This window comes from Brachyistius frenatus, unplaced genomic scaffold (genome assembly GCF_029030835.1).
Source record: "Brachyistius frenatus isolate BFR_SWC_R1_liver_20210118 unplaced genomic scaffold, ASM2903083v1 Contig_14, whole genome shotgun sequence".
NCBI lineage: Eukaryota > Metazoa > Chordata > Actinopteri > Embiotocidae > Brachyistius > Brachyistius frenatus.
Window position 1 is genome coordinate 4,133,131 of NW_027210613.1, and position 18,084 is coordinate 4,151,214.

General features: G+C 36.4%; 1 protein-coding gene across 1 annotated transcript; it reads right to left on the bottom strand.

Annotated features, from left to right (window-relative positions):
- Positions 1-13,452: 13,452 nt before the first annotated feature.
- Positions 13,453-15,815, bottom strand: LOC138617954 (uncharacterized). Its single transcript, XM_069693353.1, has 4 exons — positions 15,505-15,815; positions 14,853-15,299; positions 14,203-14,649; positions 13,453-13,995 (listed from the first exon to the last, which is right to left on the bottom strand). Exons 1-4 carry the CDS (start codon positions 15,813-15,815, stop codon positions 13,815-13,817), a joined length of 1,386 nt encoding a protein of 461 aa, XP_069549454.1. The 3' UTR covers positions 13,453-13,814.
- Between the last annotated feature and the right edge of the window lie 2,269 nt (positions 15,816-18,084).

Consider the following 18,084-nt stretch of genomic DNA (forward strand, 5'->3'; position numbering starts at 1 on the left):
CTGTCAATTACTGTTCCAAAGATAGATGGAAAACTGCACAGCTCAGCAGTCTGAGGTCCATCTCTACTTGAGCATCTCCCAAGGTTTTGATTGCAAAATCATATGAAAAACTTCAGGTGGTAGCTTTTGAGGATGGTTTTCTGTGGGATGTAAGGCCATACAAATGGCTGCCTTTAAGTCTTAACTGAACATAACAAGACCCTGAAGTTAAAAAAAATAGAAAAAGACAAGCCCTGGGAGAGTTTGACTGTTGTTGAGAAAAAGAAGGAAAACATTTATTATAAATTGGAAAAACCAAAAGACTAAATATGGAATTTTATGAGCACAATATTTTACAAGTTTAAAGGAACATTTATTTCACAAAAAACGGTGTGTGTGCCTGTAACAACAGAATAGAAGTCCCTTCAGAGAGACCATATCATTCAAATGATGCTTTAAAGCGAAAAGAAACAAAGAGAGGGATAAAGGCTCATTTGTATCACTCTAGTCCACACACAATGAATCAATTTTATAATCAAAATACTAGAAAAAACAATACCTTGATAAACTGATTATTTGCTTGACAAACAGAAAATCCATTATTGTAACAAACTCAATGTAATAATTAATAAAAGCAAGATGATTTTTGACCTTATTAGTTTCACTGTTGTGGACTGTAGAACATTAAACGTTTAAAAATGCTTACTTGAGTAGTACAAGCAGATATATCCCAGCTGCCATGCCAAACATATCAACTTGTGTGTTGTAAAACAATACTGTGTGAATGAACATTTCCCTCCCCTATAAACAATGTTCACAGTATATTTCTGTATGGCATTGTAAACAGCCAGCAATTTATTGCCCACATAAAAATGTTTTTTTTTCCCCGCACTGTCTCAATGACTGTCCAGAAGGCTAACTTAAACTGAGGATTCATTACTATATCAATTACTTAGCTATTGTTTTCCTTGTCCCCATTTACATTTTAGCAGCAGATCTGTGTATTTAAACCTAATTGACATTGATTCCACGGAAAGCGGTTGGAGCCCTGCCCATAACACAGTTGTTTCATCACTACTTGACAGTCAATTACAGCTTTTATGAATAGACATGTGTGGTTAGCATCTATCAACTCAGCCTGCCATAACTAAGACTGCCACCACCCATGAAGTTCACTTATGATTGAAAAGCCATGGGTAGCATTTTAAATAGTCCTTTTTTTCATAATTACATTTTTAGTAGGAGCTTATGTACATATGATAACCGACTGAAATGACAAGAAATGCGTGTGATGTTCCTGTGTAGCAGGCCAAGTATTTTATTACAAAAAATTATATTCAGAACCGTTAGTTCTGCTACCCAATCAAGCAATCAGCACTTTTAGAGGTATGATGCTGCCAGTCACCCTCCTTGCTTACAAACCCTATTTTTTTTACTTGTGTTAACTTTGGGCAGAGCTTCCAGTCTGCAAGCTAGGCTAAGCCAAGTGGTTGCTTGTTCAAGCCACACATTTGCTTTACAGCCATGAGTGATATAATTTATCTTAAATGACTCTCGGTCGGAAAGTAACTAGGTCTATTTCTTAAAATGCTTTGGTATTAATTTAAAGTAGCATCTGGGAGCAGGTAGGTTGTTACTTTTGGGTAAAAGTTGATCATCGGTCAAGACCTAACCAATCCTATTGTCTCCACAACATTTCCATTTCCAATAAATACTGATTTTTTTCATTTAGAGACCGAAATGTTGAAATATGCATTGTACATGTAGCTTTAGGCTTTGAGGATGGCTGAAACTTTCACCTTCTACATTACAAACCTCATCCATCAAATACAATGGGACATCCCATTAACTCATTGATTATTCAAATACAGAATCCCACCTGGTGGATGCTTTGCCTTTCATGGCAGAAGGGGTCAATGAACAAGAGCTGGATAGAAATGAACTAAATGTGTGAGGATCACTTCAGATTTTTCTCACAAAGGGGATGACTGATGACTGTTTTTCTGCCTGAGTGCCACCGTGGGTGAAGACAAGGGGCTTTATGATGCATGGACATCCTTCGTTACTAATTAACCTTCATACCACACTAATTAATTAGATTCTAGCAAGGTCAAGCTTTCTAAATGGGACAATTAAGTGCCTTCCTCCTACTCTATTGCACAATAAAAAGCCTAACAAAGGCCAACAACAAGAAACTGAATACATGTCTGTACTTAGCAGAAAAAACTATGCTCTGTTTTGAACAGTTTCACATGCGTAAAATATCACACTAGTAATATTCTGATTTGCAGAATTATTGGTGGCATTTGGCATGCAGTTAACCATGTTTTTTTTCAGGATATGTTATTTCTTCGAAGACCTATTTAACCAAAGATTGGCAGAGACTTAATTCCTGTGTCAACTGCTAGGCAGTCAGCAGATCTCTGACTGTGGATCATAACATTGTAGTACACCGTTTGGAATAAGGCTGAGCCATTATGTTTTCAATGTGATTTCTAAAAATAATGATAGCAAGTAAGTAATATGCACTGAAGAGACATCAAAACAAAAGATAAGACAGATAGTTTTTATAATATTCTGACATTTAAAATCCTTTTTTTTTTTTTTTAAGTTTATCTAGAATTGGCATGACATATAACTATGAAGCTCAAAGGACGGCTCAATAAAATAAAATAAAAACATTGGTCTGCACCAACATGAAAAACATCTGGGAACAAAGTATTCAAGTGAAGCAAGGTAATGTGCTGATGTGAACATGCTGTGGGCCTGCGAATGTTTTAACAACACATTGGAGATTTCACTAATAATACTGGTAGCTGCAAGGCAGTAAACATTAACACACATTTTTATATTCTTTGAAAGGACAAACAGACCCATTCCAAAAAGACGTTGTGAACGAGAAAAAGGAAGAATCAGGAAATTAAGCTTGCATGACTACACACACACACACACACACACACACACACACACACACACACACACACACACACACACACACACACACACACACACACACACACACACACACACACACACACACACATTTTCACTAGCAGGCGTAATGGAACAGTTGGACAGGAGAGCTTGCTTTTGTTCAGGAAAAAACTTGTCAAATATTAACAGAATCAAATTCAAGTACACACATGAACTCCCACAGTCCTTTATGTTCATGTACGTGAGTGTAGAAGCATATGCGTGTACAGTATGTGTGTATTTCCCATTTACATACAGTGCACAAAATTGTGAACACATACACACATGCAGTGGGGTAGGTATCATTTAAAAGACTATCCCCCCCCCCCGTACACTTGAGCCCATATCTGACTAACGGTGTGGAACCAGCCAAATGTGGCAGCCAACTGGTGCCCATCCTCAGGCTATCCCTGGACTTGGACCCGGTACAAGAAATTGTATCATTGTGGTGTATGCGCATGTGTGTGTGCTTCTTTGTGTGTATATTGTGGAGGGTCTGCAGAGAGAGACAGACAAATGCTGGTTTGTGAGATAAAGTAATTGTATGGAATAGAAAAAAATAATGGGGTCGCTTGACATTTTGGGTGCAAAGAGATGGCACAGGCAACTACGTCCCTCATATGTTTAGACTTGTGTTTTACCAACTGATCAGGCACCATTAGTGCTGACACAGTTTTCTAATCTATTAGTTATGTTGGTCAACAGAAAATTACATACATACACACAGCAATTTTTACAAATTGCTAATTGCCTAGGTAATAAGAAGTCAAAAAAAGAAAACAAAAGGATAGTTTCCCCTCTAAAGTAAAAAAAAAAAAAAAAAAAAAATCGTATAATGACCGAAGCTTCAAGACTTAAAAAAAGATTCAAATTTAAACCCTTAATCTGTTTTTTTTTTGTTTTTTTTAATGTATGTTGTGTGAAGTGTGAGGTTCTTATGTGGATTTGTGTTGGTGTGCGTGTGATCGTTCAGGTGTAAATGTTTGTGTGTATTCCACATCACCACAGGGTGCCATTTGCTTGGAAACACAAAGTTTTTTACTGAAATTAAACACTGGTAGAGAATCGACACTAACAGGAAAAAAAAAAAAATCTCAAACAAAGACGGAGGGACACTGGGGTCACTTTAAGAACCAATGTTTTCCAGATGGTGTTTAAATTTGTATTTATTACTAGGGAATGATGTGGTTAGATGAAAGGGCTGATGAAAGCGCTTTAGTGAGGTGCCCTGGGACAAATGAACCAGTGGAACGAGTGCTAGGTTAAAGAGCATATTACACAATCTGCTTAGATCACCGTTAGCGTTGCATGTTTTAATATAATGCCCTTCTCAGTGTCTTTTAAAAGAATTCCCACATTGGGATATAGACTTCTTATCCTGTTGAGAGTTAGATGAGATCAATATCAATTTCATTTCAGTGTGTTACTTGAGAGACTTGTCTAAGACATTTTTAGCCTCGGCCTTGTGTAAAGAACAGATGCAGGGTTAAATATCCATCAAAGGTACTCGAAAGCTTTTGTTCTTTTTAACATTATAAAAATAGAAAATTAGAAAGTGTAGGTTTAGGTTCCATTAAGACATCGAAGGCACAGTGTTTACTATGTAACAATGACTGGGGCCAGTGACTGCTTAGCTACCTGACCAAAGTGCATGTGATTCTCAGAATGAGGATGGCGAGTGTGTGTTTCACCTATAGGGCATCAAAATGTCTATACATGTTTGCCAATAACATTAGCTGTAAGTACTTTAGCTAAAATTGTACTCTCCTCGGCACCTGACTTATCTCATTTATCAGCTATTAAGTTGACAAACTGAAAATACTGACATGACATTGATGTGAAGGATTTTCTGTAAAGAAAATTACACTTTGTTGAATGAACTCAGTGGAAAAAGTTAAATTGTAGCCAATACTAAATTAATAGCACTCTAGATGACGTAGTTTGCAGCAAGTAATGGTTGTCATTGTTTTGCTATTTGCTAAATGAAGAGGGAAGAGATACAAATTATATGAGAGAATTGATTGATGCATTTCCCAAAATGTTAGACTATTCCTTTATCAAACATAAACAGTGTTTACTGGCATTCTGTAATACTTTTCAGGATCACCTGTAATACATTAAGAAAAATTAAATGCCTTCTGCGCCATGAACACAGAAAATACTGTAAGTCCTGTTTATGTCCCCCAGTTTGCTCTGCAATATAATTGTCTTGGAAAAGTGCACAATGTTCTTTAATATGTCGGTCATTTTACCAAGTCTGCTATACATGTGTAACCAGATAAGAACCTGGAGAGCGAGAAAGAGAAAGGCCGAGAGCATGTGTGGGTGTTAGCAAGAGAGATGAGGGGACAATTAGAGAACACGCTTGCATTATATCCATTCATCCACCAGGGAAGTCCAGCAGCACAATGCTTAGGCACACAGAGACAAAATGCCACAACTCCAGGTGTAATTTATTAGGGAGTGATGGTAGATAATATGGATGCCCCGGCTCACATAGGAAACAATGTGTTATCCAGTTACCATTACACACAGCTAGCACTGCAAAGGGCTTAGATTAATGATGCACCTGTTTGCTCTATATGGAGTACACGATAAAACCCAATGGCTTGCATGTATTAGAAGTTATTAAGATGCCAGAGATGGAGAAAAGGAGAGGTGGTTTGTGTGTGATAGAAATTAAGAGAGGATAAGAGGGCTTGAAAGAAAATTGGAGGGAAAAAATGTGAAAGAAAAGGAAAGGGCAAAGGAAGACTCCAACAAGAGGAAGAAGCAGATGAAAAACATTAAATGTGAAGGGAGAGAGACGGAGTGGGAGACACTGAATAGTTCAGTAGACATTGGAATACACCCAAGTGCCCCCAGAAAGCCGACTAAATTCATCAGAAGCATTTACATAGATGCCAGAATGCGTATAGTATTATCAAAGAGACCATTGTGCTGGGTTTACTATAAATGAATGTCCATTAAAAATCAGAGTTCACAATGTTGGCAATAAAGAAGCGTAAGCAGAAGACACATTTATCTCCCATAATGACAAGAAAACATTACAGCGTCATTACAGACATGATGTAAAGTTTTCCTTGTTAACTTTATCATGGGAATTGGCACCACATAAATATGATTTTAGACACAGTAGTGAACACAACTTTCAGTGACAACAGTTCAAAATGTACCTCCAGGATATTACAGAAATTAAAGCAATATTCATAATATTTTTCCGACTATTTTTAGCCAAGATTTACTATTAAACAAAAGCTGTTTTTACCTGTATGAAAAACAAACAAAATCCATTCTACCAAGTACAGACAGATTCAAGTTCCTCCCACTCTGCTAAGAAAGAAGGGACTGCTTTTGTCACTATTAAGAAATGACAGATGGGGAAGCGTGACAATGATCCAGCTGCTATGACAACCTGCTATCATTACAATATCAAATTACCCCCTGGGCTTTGTTACAACCACCCAGTGTCACCAATTACTAGATAAAGATAAGTTGTAATATCACAAATGTGCATTTATACTGTCTGTTGTCAAATGTTAATGTTGCATGGAGGTCATTTGGGTCCACTTTGAGTCTGTGTCAGGGCACTTGATGTACGGACACACAGCAAATTGCACACTGAATGAATGTCGGAAAGGTGCTGAAGCAAGACAAGTAGGGCCATTATTATTAGTCATAAAGGAGGAATAAGAAGCTGAGATGTTTCCTTTTTGGGCCCACCACTACTATTGCAATATTTCACATTGAAGCCCATAGTAACAAAATGCAGTTCATCCACTCTGCGGACTTACGGCTCTCGGTTATACACTATAGTTTGATCATGTTGACCCAAATCTCAAGTTGTTATTTGGGAGGAAAAAAACAGACCTAGAAGTTATTTCTCACAAATATTGGCTTGGTAATATATTGTTGGTAAGCTTGTGTGCACCATTATTACTTTCTTTTAATATAATATCACAATAAATTCTACAATTTACATTCTTAAGATGGATGAGGTATTACGTGACACTCAATATAAGTAACTCTTTTTTTGCTTTATAATGTAGCTATTTTGTTGAAGGGAGGGAGTACAGTCCCAAAAAAAAAAAAAAAAAAAACAACAACAACAACAACAACAATAAAAACTTCTCTGCCCAAAGACATAAAGTTTTAAAGTCATCTTAGAGACAGAAGAATTCCAAAGTACAGTTTCCATTTTGGATTGAATTGTGGAGTTTGCCCAAACATCTCAGATGGAAGTCAATGGATGAATAACCTGTGTCTCAGACTGCTCCCAGGCCTCCCTTACAGACCTAAAATAACAAATATACAGCCTGGCTAATAGTAAGAGGAGTGCACTTGCTATTACATGCCGCACAGCCCCACAGGGACAGTCGCAGAGAAAAGAATGCATAATTTGCTGATATGGACATTTTCCTTCTCTCCCACTCTCTGGCTGTGTCTATATATATATATATATATATATATATATATGTGTGTGTGTGTGTGTGTGTGTGTGTGTGTGTGTGTGTGTGTGTGTGTGTGTGTGTGTGTGTGTGTGTGTGTGTGCATAGGTAACAAAGTGAGTATGTGTACATGTGCAACAGAGGGCAGAGAGAGAAAGAGAATAAATGACTGTAATAAATGAAGATGAACATTCCAGGACCCTTACTCTCTTCCTGTGTTTTTCTCAATTCTTCTCTCCCCCACCGCCAAATATTTATTGATTCCTATGCATATTTATAATCTGCGCTGAACCAGTGGGTCTCCAGTGTTTTCAGAGGTGATAGGCCTGCTCCACAGAGCAAAATCAACAGTATCAAACACAGACAGAATCTACAATTCATCCTCTAAGCCCTGATAATATAAAGCATTCATTTCCAAAATCCAGTTTGTTTTGACATTGTGTACATTGGGTGTGGTGAAAGGGTTGGTTTATGATTTTATGTTGCAGTCAGACATTATTTATTATGTATTTTCTTATTATCTTATCTTATTTTCCCTATCAAATTTAGTATGAATATCTGTACACCATTGTGTGTTATTTTATGCATTTTATGCTTTAGCATACAATTAATTGCATTATCTTATGGCAATGGATCTTCTACTCTCTAGCTTCCCTTCGGTCTGCATGACATTAGATGTCATTATATGTCTTCATACTTGCGTTACTTGACTCCTCAAATTGGACGATGGCACTTTGATGAGACAGCATTCCCCACAGACACCCAACATGATTAATTCTCTACTAATTCTGTGATTAATTGCAATTTTACACAATTATGTTCTACCTTTCTCCTCTACCTTAACACTTAGTCCATTCATTTCTCTTCCACCTGACATTGTGAGCAACTATGACTTCATCGTTTATTCCCTATCAATATGCTCTTTGAGTATAGGGCTCTCAAAGGGGAAGCACAGGATAAAGACAAGAGACAGGTCTCCTTAAGTGGCTCTTCATCTGCCTGCTGTCAGGCTTGACCTTGCTCTGATGGCTCTGTGCATGTGTGAGTGTATGTTTCCTCCTGTATATTTGGTCCATGTGTGTGTCAACTTGAAAGCAATGCTCTTTGTATAAATGTATGTGAGCATTGATATGGGAAGTTCTTGCATGCAAGTGTATATAGAACTTTATTTTCTGTCTTACTTTCTCTTACTCAGAATTTGTTTGACTATAAATTGGCTTGGCTTTTTCAGATCCTGGCATAAATGCTTAATGGACCTAATGGTTGGATTTAAATGTAGGTGTACTCAGTGTGAGGTAAACCAGTCATACAGTAAGTGATTTGTGATCAACCAAGACCAAGCAAAGACAAATCAACTAGCAGCCACAAAAATAAAGTGAGAAGGAAAGTACATACACACGCATGCAGATTAATAGCGTTAAAAAAATATAAATTCAAACATACAAGAAAACCATACAGCAACATGCACAGTAACTGACACATGCATCAATCAAAGGTATATTTTGTTGGTGTCCAGTCTTCCATAGAGTGATTAAATGCCAGGTGGAGCACAAAGCACTAACGGTTTGAGTAAAGATTTCCCCTGGTGCCTCATCTCCTCATTCAATGGCTCAAAGAAGCAAGTGATGGAAGGCTACATCAACCAAATGCTATGTACCATGTATTGAATACACTACATGTCAGCCCATCACCTTTTACACAGGAGAACTGAGGAGCCACATAATACTTTTCCTTTGACAAAGCATTTGTGAATTTATGTATTTATTTAATTTGTACAGATACTTTTTAAACAAATTGATACAAACAACAACATACAACAAAGTAAGCCCATGTGGACTCATTGAATACTTCTTACTAAATTATGTACATTAAGATACAATGAAATATATAACAAAGTTACAATTTGAAAATTTGCTCTAAAATGTTTGAAGGAAAACACTTCAATCAATGAGAACAGTAGTTCCATTAGTTTGGACCCATGTATCCAATTGGAAATGTAATGTAACTATGGGAGGACTGAGATTTGCTGACTGCTCAGAAATATTTATTTTCTCAAATTGTAATTTAAAAGAGCATATTTACAATATTTTTATATCATAAATTGTGAGGTTGAATTCTTCAAACAAAGGAACAGATGGGGGAGCATACTGAATAACATCAAGTAATATTGGAAATATATTATTTAGACAGCTTGCTGTAACTTGCAAACATTGTAGGAGCGACTGTGTTTAACACATTTGATACATCATTTATGGTATAAATGCAGAATAATAGCAACCCGGAAATTAACCCCTGGGGCACATCAGACTGGAATTATACTTTATGAGCATGAAAACATCTTAACAACTTGTTTTGTGTTACAAATGTAATTTTTTAAAACATATGTCTACTGTTTCAGGAAAACTAGATTTCTGCACTGTACACATAATAGAAAATAATAGATACCATAATATAAATAAAAAGATAGAACTGCAATTTAAGTGAATGAGAATCTTTCTATTAACATTTTTACAAGTATACTGAAGAAACACGGTCAAATTCAAACTGGTCTATAACGCGTAAAACAACATGAATCACAAACTTAAATGTAAAGGCCAGTGTTAAATCTTGAGGTACAGCATCTTAACAAAGATACTATAAAAAATACTTAATACTATATAGTGTGTATAAAAGGGGCTTCAATTAAAAAAGTTTCAATTTGGAATGGTTAGCCTAAAGTGACTTGTATAGGAATGCTGGTCACTTTCCGAGGGATGCCAGTAACCAGAGAAGTCAGTTACATATTCAGTGGGTTGCTCATGTAGGTATATAAATTACCTGTTGAGGAATGCCAGTTACAAGTCAAGTTTGTTGCATATCTGTTGAAAAGGCACTTCAATTATAAGACAGTTTTGCCTTTAAATTGTTTTTCTTTTTTTTAAGTGCTCAGTTATGACAAATCCATACTACAACCAAAATAAAGGAAAAACTGAACGTATTTGAAGTTGGGGAAAATGTAGCTCTAAGATAAAGGTATTTTTACCTTCTGTTTTAGGCTTTGTTGTGTTTACAGAGACAGAGGTAAGCATCTCTGATCCTTCTTTGACAATTGCAGAATTGGCCCTTGAAAGGAGAAGCAGCATCAAAAAAACAAGCAGTGGCAGTAGAGGGCACAAGAGCTGGTCTAACTGGTAACTAAGGTTGGTTGTAATTACTAAATGGACCTGCAATGACTTAATGTCCTTGGTGGACATTGTGCATGCAAGCTGCAATGTTGGTGGTTTCTGAGAGATTTCAGATGTTAATGGTTACGTCATATGACATGTCTGTATAGTATAAACCGAAGTTTGTTTCAAGCCAATTCATTCATGAATAATTTTTGAACACAGTAAACTTAGAGTTGGACTGACTGTGCATGTTGCAGTCGTGTGGTATAGTATTTGTTTAGTGGTGTTATGGTGACTTGGTGCAGTACAACAAAACCTGTTTTCAAGTGTAATTGTTTGCCCAGAGCACCACAATCCACATGTTATTATTTATCTATTAAAATAAATGAATAAATAAAGGTATTAACCTCACTTAAAAAATGCAGTTGTTCTTCAGTGGTAGTTTTTTTTTTGGAGGCAGAAGTCTGGAGCCTTCTTTTCAATGATTGCCAAAAATGTTGTGGCTTTGTATATGCCTTTAGTTTGAGATTAGCTACTCTGTGGCACTGACTGGGCAATATTTTTTCCCCTAGAAGACCTACTTAGAGTCAAGACACAGAAACAACCGCGACAGCAATGATTAATACTTGAGAATATTGAAATTTAAAAACAAAATACATCCTCCACTAACTTTTTAAGAAGCCTAAGCTGCATTGATGTCAGGCTGTCAGCCCATTTCTTCTACCCACTGTTGACTAGATGATTTATTTGGCCCCAATGAAGCCTTGATGTATACTGTAGAAAGTGTGTGTGTGTGTGTGTGTGTGTGTGTGTGTGTGTGTGTGTGTGTGTGTGTGTGTGTGTGTGTGTGTGTGTGTGTGTGTGTGTGTGTGTGTGTGTGTGTGTGTGTGTGTGTGTGAAATGGGGATGGAATTGGGGGTGGACCACTACCGACCCCTCTCTAACAGTTTCCCAGTGATGGAGCATCCATGTTGGAAGTATTGCTGCCTGTGAGACTGTTGGATGATGTGTCATAATTGATGGTAGGATTGCCCAGAGAATACATCTGAAATATGGGTGTGCTGAAGCAATAGAGTTCTATAACTAGGTATTACAAGAGTGTGACCGACTAAAGAGATAGGGAAATACTGGTAAGGTAAAGAGAGGAGAGCTAAAAAAAAATAGGAAGAAAATATGAACATTGGTGGTTAATCCAGACTAAATAAAGCAAAATTGGGACACAGGGGTTCTTGTAGAAGGTAGAATTCATCTGAGTTTATCTTTCATGTTCTAATAGTGCTCTTTCAAAGCTTTTTATTGTACCACTTACACATTCACATAGTTGTAACTATATAAAGATGCCGTCTAGTTTATAGCAAAATAGTTAGTTGCGCAGAGAACCATAAAAGCGCGTTGTCATATCTGTCATTGCTTTCATTAAGTGCTACATTGTTACTTGTGTGATAATGTTCTTTTCATTCTTCTTTTACAAACATTGTATATGAAACTATGTTAAAGAAAGCAGAAGGATTGGGACTTCCCCTTGGAATTTCCGTAGTAAACGCACATTGTTTTACTTGAATACACTGAGCAATTACTGCAGTCATTACAGTGAGTCAATAATTTAAGTAAGTCAGATGTTCCCGTTACTTGTTTGTGGTCTTGTTGTGTGTATAACTTGAACTGAACCTCTCCAAGCAAGCACAGTTTAAACAGTTTACCTGCTCACCTCTGTAGCCAAAAGCTCGAAGATGACAAGGCTCATTGGTGTGTTGGCTAATTGTTGCAGATACTATAACAACCTGGTATTGCTATGCTGGCATTACTTGTTTGTTATTAAGTGCTATGTAACTCATTTGAGTGTTTGCTCATGTAATGCTTCCTGCAATGTCATGGTAAATTTTGGTTAGATGTAACTAGTTAGTCATTGAAACTGCAGCTGTAGCCTGGTGTTTTAACTCGTACTAGAGGTGGAACTGCAAAGTCTGACCCACTTCAGTCCATATGTCAGGATTAGATTGGGTTTGATTTTGATCTTTTTTACCTTTCGTTGAGTCTTTGAATGCATCTTTACCAACACACCCCTTTTTGAGTCGTTCCATCTATCTTGGCGCAGCTTGTTTCATTTTGAGTCACAAAAATAGACGCTGTGCGCAAGCACAGAAAAAAGCCTCCTTGCACTGTACCAAAATGCAAATGCACCTGGATCTGTGTTTAGACCAGCTTTGCGCTGGTATGAAAAGAAGGTCCTCTGTCTTCACAAATGTGTATATTACCAGTGATGTGTGAGTGGGTGGAGACTACAGTCCAAAGAAACACTCCAAACAGTGTATTAAATATCATTTGTCCCTAATTTAATGTGAGGGTTCTGCATGTCTGATGCATAAACTCACCATATAACTACACCAAGATCATTTGGAAAATAGCCAAGGTGAACCCAGAAGCTAGATACAGTCACAGCATAGTCCATAATTTGGGCAGTGATACATTTTACTGGTTTTATAGTCCATCATATTTGATTTGAAATTAAAAATTAACTCAACTTGAAGCACTTATTTAATTGAAGAAAATTCTAGACAGTTCTTGCTGTCCTATTATTTGCCTTTACATTCTTGGTCAATATATCCATATATACTGATTATTCTTTATCAATAACCTCATTGTCTACATATTTTTTGAAAGCACCAATATTTTGGTGGTATATATTGTGGTACATTGTGGTATTCAGTTGACAATATTGTGATATTTAATTTTGTCCATATCGCCCAGCCCTAGTTTTATATTCATATTTCATGTTCTGGTGGATTATCAATCTTTTTACTCAAAGCTAGTCAGTAAGTAATACATTTAGAAAAAGTTATAAAACTGGTCATGCATCCCTTTAGTTGAAACTTGGGTTTGAATTAAGACAAACAGTGCTTCAAAAATTTGCTTGAAGTACACATCACCATTTAATTTCATTTTAAACAGTTGAATAGATGACAGAAAAAGTATAGTATTTTGTCAAACAGAAAATATGATCTAATGGTACAAACAAAGTGATGATACCATTGGATTCTTGAAGAAAGAGTCAAAATTAATATTTTAATCTGAGTGCATAATTTAATGCTAACATCAGATTAAACAAATCTAAAAACAATATGTAGGTGTATGCTATGTATATATTGAAGAAAAGGATGTTATCATTACAGATGCCATCCAGAAAACATTGAACCTTTTACCAAAACATTGTCTTAATTTTAAAGCATAAACTTTGTGATTAAATGAGCCGATGAGTGTAATTTTCTTTTCAGTCTAACTTGCACTCATTTTCAGTTGAAGCATCGTATTCTTCCCCAAACACTTCCACTTCACAAAGTGTCAGGTACTCTTTTCTTCCAGGAATCACAATGTTAACATAACGACCTTCCATTCCTTCACACTCAAATGTCTGGGAGGTCCCTGCAGCGATAGATGAGATCACAGCGCATCTAAAGAAAAAACAAAGAAATATAGAATAATGGTAAAACCATTGTGACTTTAAGGAAAAACATTTAGAGATCTCACCATTTGTTGTAATTAGATACGGATAATTACTTTTGATTAATAACTGTGTCCCTGTTTTGGAATTGTGCAGTTTTTAATATTGTATTTTTCTGTAACTTCAAACCTAGTTTAAGGCAACCAGCATTTGTCACCTGGGATTAGCGTTGCCATTGTCATTGAGGGAATTTCCAATGCGGATCTCAGCTCCATTGATCCTTTGATGACAACAATCTTGTCTGTTGGTGATGGTGACACTATTGATTGTGTATGTCTTAAGGAGGTCTAGTCTCCACCATGGTTTCAGGTCTTTGCTTGTGTGGGTACAGGATCCCTGCCCCCATTTGCTAGCACGATTTCCATCAATGGCCCTTCCAGGGATGCCGTTCCAACCCACTGAAGACTGAGTCACTTTTCCAACTCTAGCAATATTAAGAAGAGTTGGAGCAGGTTCACCTGAAAGTTCACCCTCAACTTCTACCTCACAAAGTGTCAGGTACTCTTTTCTTCCAGGAATCACAATGTTTAAATAACGGCCCTGCATTCCTTTGCACTTAAAGGTTTGGGAGGCCCCTGCAGCGATAGACGAGATCAAAGCGCATCTGAAAAAAACAAAGAAATATAGAATAATGGGGAAACCATTGTGACTTTAAGGAAAAACATTTAGAGATCTCACCATTTGTTGTAATTAGATACGGATAATTACTTTTGATTAATAACGGTGTCCCTGTTTTGGAACTGCAGATTTTTAATATTGTATTTTTCTGTAACTTCAAACCTAGTTGAAGGTAACCAGCATTTTTACCTGGGATTAGCGTTGCCGTTGTCATTGAGGGAATTTCCAATGCGAATCTCAGCTCCATTGATCCTTTGATGACAACAATCTTTTCTGTTGGTGATGGTGACACTCATGACTTTGTATGTCTTAAGGAGGTCTAGTCTCCACCATGGTTTCAGGTCTTTGCTTGTGTGGGTACAGGATCCCTGCCCCCATTTGCTAGCACGATTTCCATCAATGGCCCTTCCAGGGATGCCGTTCCAACTCACTGAGGACTGAGTCACTTTTCCAACTCTAGCAATATTAAGAAGAGTTGGAGCAGGTTCACCTGAAAGTTCACCCTCAACTTCTACCTCACAAAGTGTCAGGTACTCTTTTCTTCCAGGAATCACAATGTTTAAATAACGGCCCTGCATTCCTTTGCACTTAAAGGTTTGGGAGGCCCCTGCAGCGATAGATGAGATCAAAGCGCATCTGAAAAAAACAAAGAAATATAGAATAATGGGGAAACCATTGTGACTTTAAGGAAAAACATTTAGAGATCTCACCATTTGTTGTAATTAGATACGGATAATTACTTTTGATTAATAACGGTGTCCCTGTTTTGGAACTGTGCAGATTTTTAATATTGTATTTTTCTGTAACTTCAATCCTAGTTTAAGGTAACCAGCATTTTTACCTGGGATTAGCGTTGCCGTTGTCATTGAGGGAATTTCCAATGCGAATCTCAGCTCCATTGATCCTTTGATGACAACAATCTTGTCTGTTGGTGATGGTGACACTATAGATTGTGTATGTCTTAAGGAGGTCTAGTCTCCACCATGGTTTCAGGTCTTTGCTTGTGTGGGTACAGGATCCCTGCGACAACTTGCTTGCACGATTTCCATCAATGGCCCTTCCAGGGACTGAGTCACTTTTCCAACTGGCTACACTGACAGATTGAGTCACTTTTCCAACTCTAGCAATATTATCGTTTTCATTCTTGAGCATTGCAGAGAAAATGGACTTTAAAGTTGCATCAAATGTATTCTTCATTACACTATGCATGTACTGTATGTAGCTCTGCGTCTATCACACCTGCTACTCTTGATTGAATAATTCCCAAAGTCCTCATCGCTTCCCAACATATCGCATATTAAAATAAACAGCAGAATTTACCCTTTTTGGTGATGCGACAAAATTTCCCCACTGTGGGATTAATAAAGTCTTATCTATCCATCTACCCTTCGTTTCTCTGTATGACAAAAACATTTTTTAGCTGATCCGGTTTTGAAATCACAGCTGATTTTATGTATGATATTACATCCCACTTTGTATTAAAAATACAAATAAAAAACAAAACAAAAATAAAAGGAATTTGTGGGCCTACCCAACAGCTAAACAACATATATTTACTGCCAATATGTATACGTGAGATACATGTAAAAATATGATACATTTTATTTGGATATTTTAGTTTAATGCTAATATAAAAAATATCTAAGTATTATCAAATCAAATGATTAAAGATTTGGATAGCCTGGACTGTTATGAAAAATAAAAGATATAAGATATTATGGTTAGCCCCCGTAATTGCCAAGAAATGAGCTTAAAATTGAATGTAGTGAAATTACCCTGCAAATAGTGTGAGGTTCATAGGGTTAAGTAACCTGTGGTGGTCATATAAATAATGACAGCTTGATGTCCTGGACAATAGACACATTTCACATTGCATCGATATAATGTGTTGTCAGGAAGAGGCGGACTGACTTAATGGTTCGATTCAGCAGACTTGGGTGCAAGAGAAAGGTATTTGCTTGTTTCCCATTTCCAACCACAAGTCGTGACAGTCTTCTAAAATTGGGTTAAAGATCGTGTAAAGTGAATTCAGAGATTTGCTTCTAAATACATTATATATGTGAGAAATTAGTTGCTCAAAGCATGTGCAAAGACTTAAACCCATGTTGTACTGAATTGTGGAGTTTGACCGTCAAACTGTTTCATGTAAAAACACATCTGTACAATAATCATGCTGTTTATTCAGCATCTTGAGGGCCACACCTGTCAAACATTGAGGGATTATTTTAGCACAGGTAAAGTGCTCACTAACATACATTTTAAGAAATTTGTAAGAGCACTAGAGATAAATCAACCTTTTTTGTACATAGAAGAAGTCTTGGATCTTTTACTTAAACTCATGAATAATGGGAGTCAAAAATATAGTGTTGCCTTTATATGTATCTTTAGTGTACGTAAATAGCAATCCATCCCTTCCCTCTAACACAATCTTCCTTTCACTTAGTATAGTTTTAGAAAACAAAAACATGATTGAGCACAAGCTTACACTTTTAAACAGTACATATATGGGGTGACCATCAGGGTCCTAAATGGGAATAAGCAGACATAAAAAGGGGGGCATTACAACAATTTAAAAAAAGTAAATACCATAAAATCAGATTTCTTGTAATCATGACCACAATTTATTTCTATCCAAACATAAAAAAATACTATATTATTGGTATATATTGCTCACAATATGTATCAGTCTGAATTATTCTTAGTGTTTGATAAATGAGAAGCAAGCAATATTTAATTTCCTTTTGAAGTTGCATTAATACTCTAACATTTGAAGCCATGTCATAATCAAATACATTGTACAGTTGTAAAAATGTTTTGCCTAACCTCATTGTTACTATCAAGATTAAAACAAACAACAACAAAAATAAATCTATGACAATCTGTTTTTTAAAGTGACATTTTTTTAGTTTGTTCTTGATAAGGCTTACATATGGTGGGGAAATATATATTTTTTAAAACAACAACAAAAAGTCAAACCTTCTATTCTGCCAAAGACTTACCTTGAAGCATCGGAGTACTTTGGAAGTAGATGTAGTCTGCTGTGTGCCTAGAGAGCATTTCTTTTATACTACTGTGACAAGTGTTTGATTCATGAAAATCCTGTTTAAATAACAATTGTTGGTTTTGTATGTTTTCTCGCTTTTTATATACGCCCTTGTCAAACTCCAGAGTGCCTGTTGTACTACATGATTCACATCATGTGTCTTCTACTCAAATAACATATCTGGTCCAAGCTTGTGACATATACAGTGCATCCGGAAAGTATTCACAGTGCTTCACTTTTTCCACATTTTGTTGTTACAGCCTTATTCCAAAATGGATTAAATTCATTTTTTTGTTTCTATCTTTCTATTCATAATGATAACATGAAAAAAGTTTGTTTAAAATTTTTGCAAATCTATTAAAAATAATGAACGAAAAT

What these genes read in the sequence shown, in the direction of transcription:
- LOC138617954 (XM_069693353.1), bottom strand. Translation starts at nt 15,815, where the DNA reads ATGCTCAAGAATGAAAACGATAATATTGCTAGAGTTGGAAAAGTGACT. An exon ending in AACGGCAACGCTAATCCCAG is followed by an intron (nt 15,300 to 15,504) that starts GTAAAAATGCTG and finishes TGTTTTTTTCAG; the next exon opens with ATGCGCTTTGATCTCATCTA. An exon ending in AACGGCAACGCTAATCCCAG is followed by an intron (nt 14,650 to 14,852) that starts GTAAAAATGCTG and finishes TGTTTTTTTCAG; the next exon opens with ATGCGCTTTGATCTCGTCTA.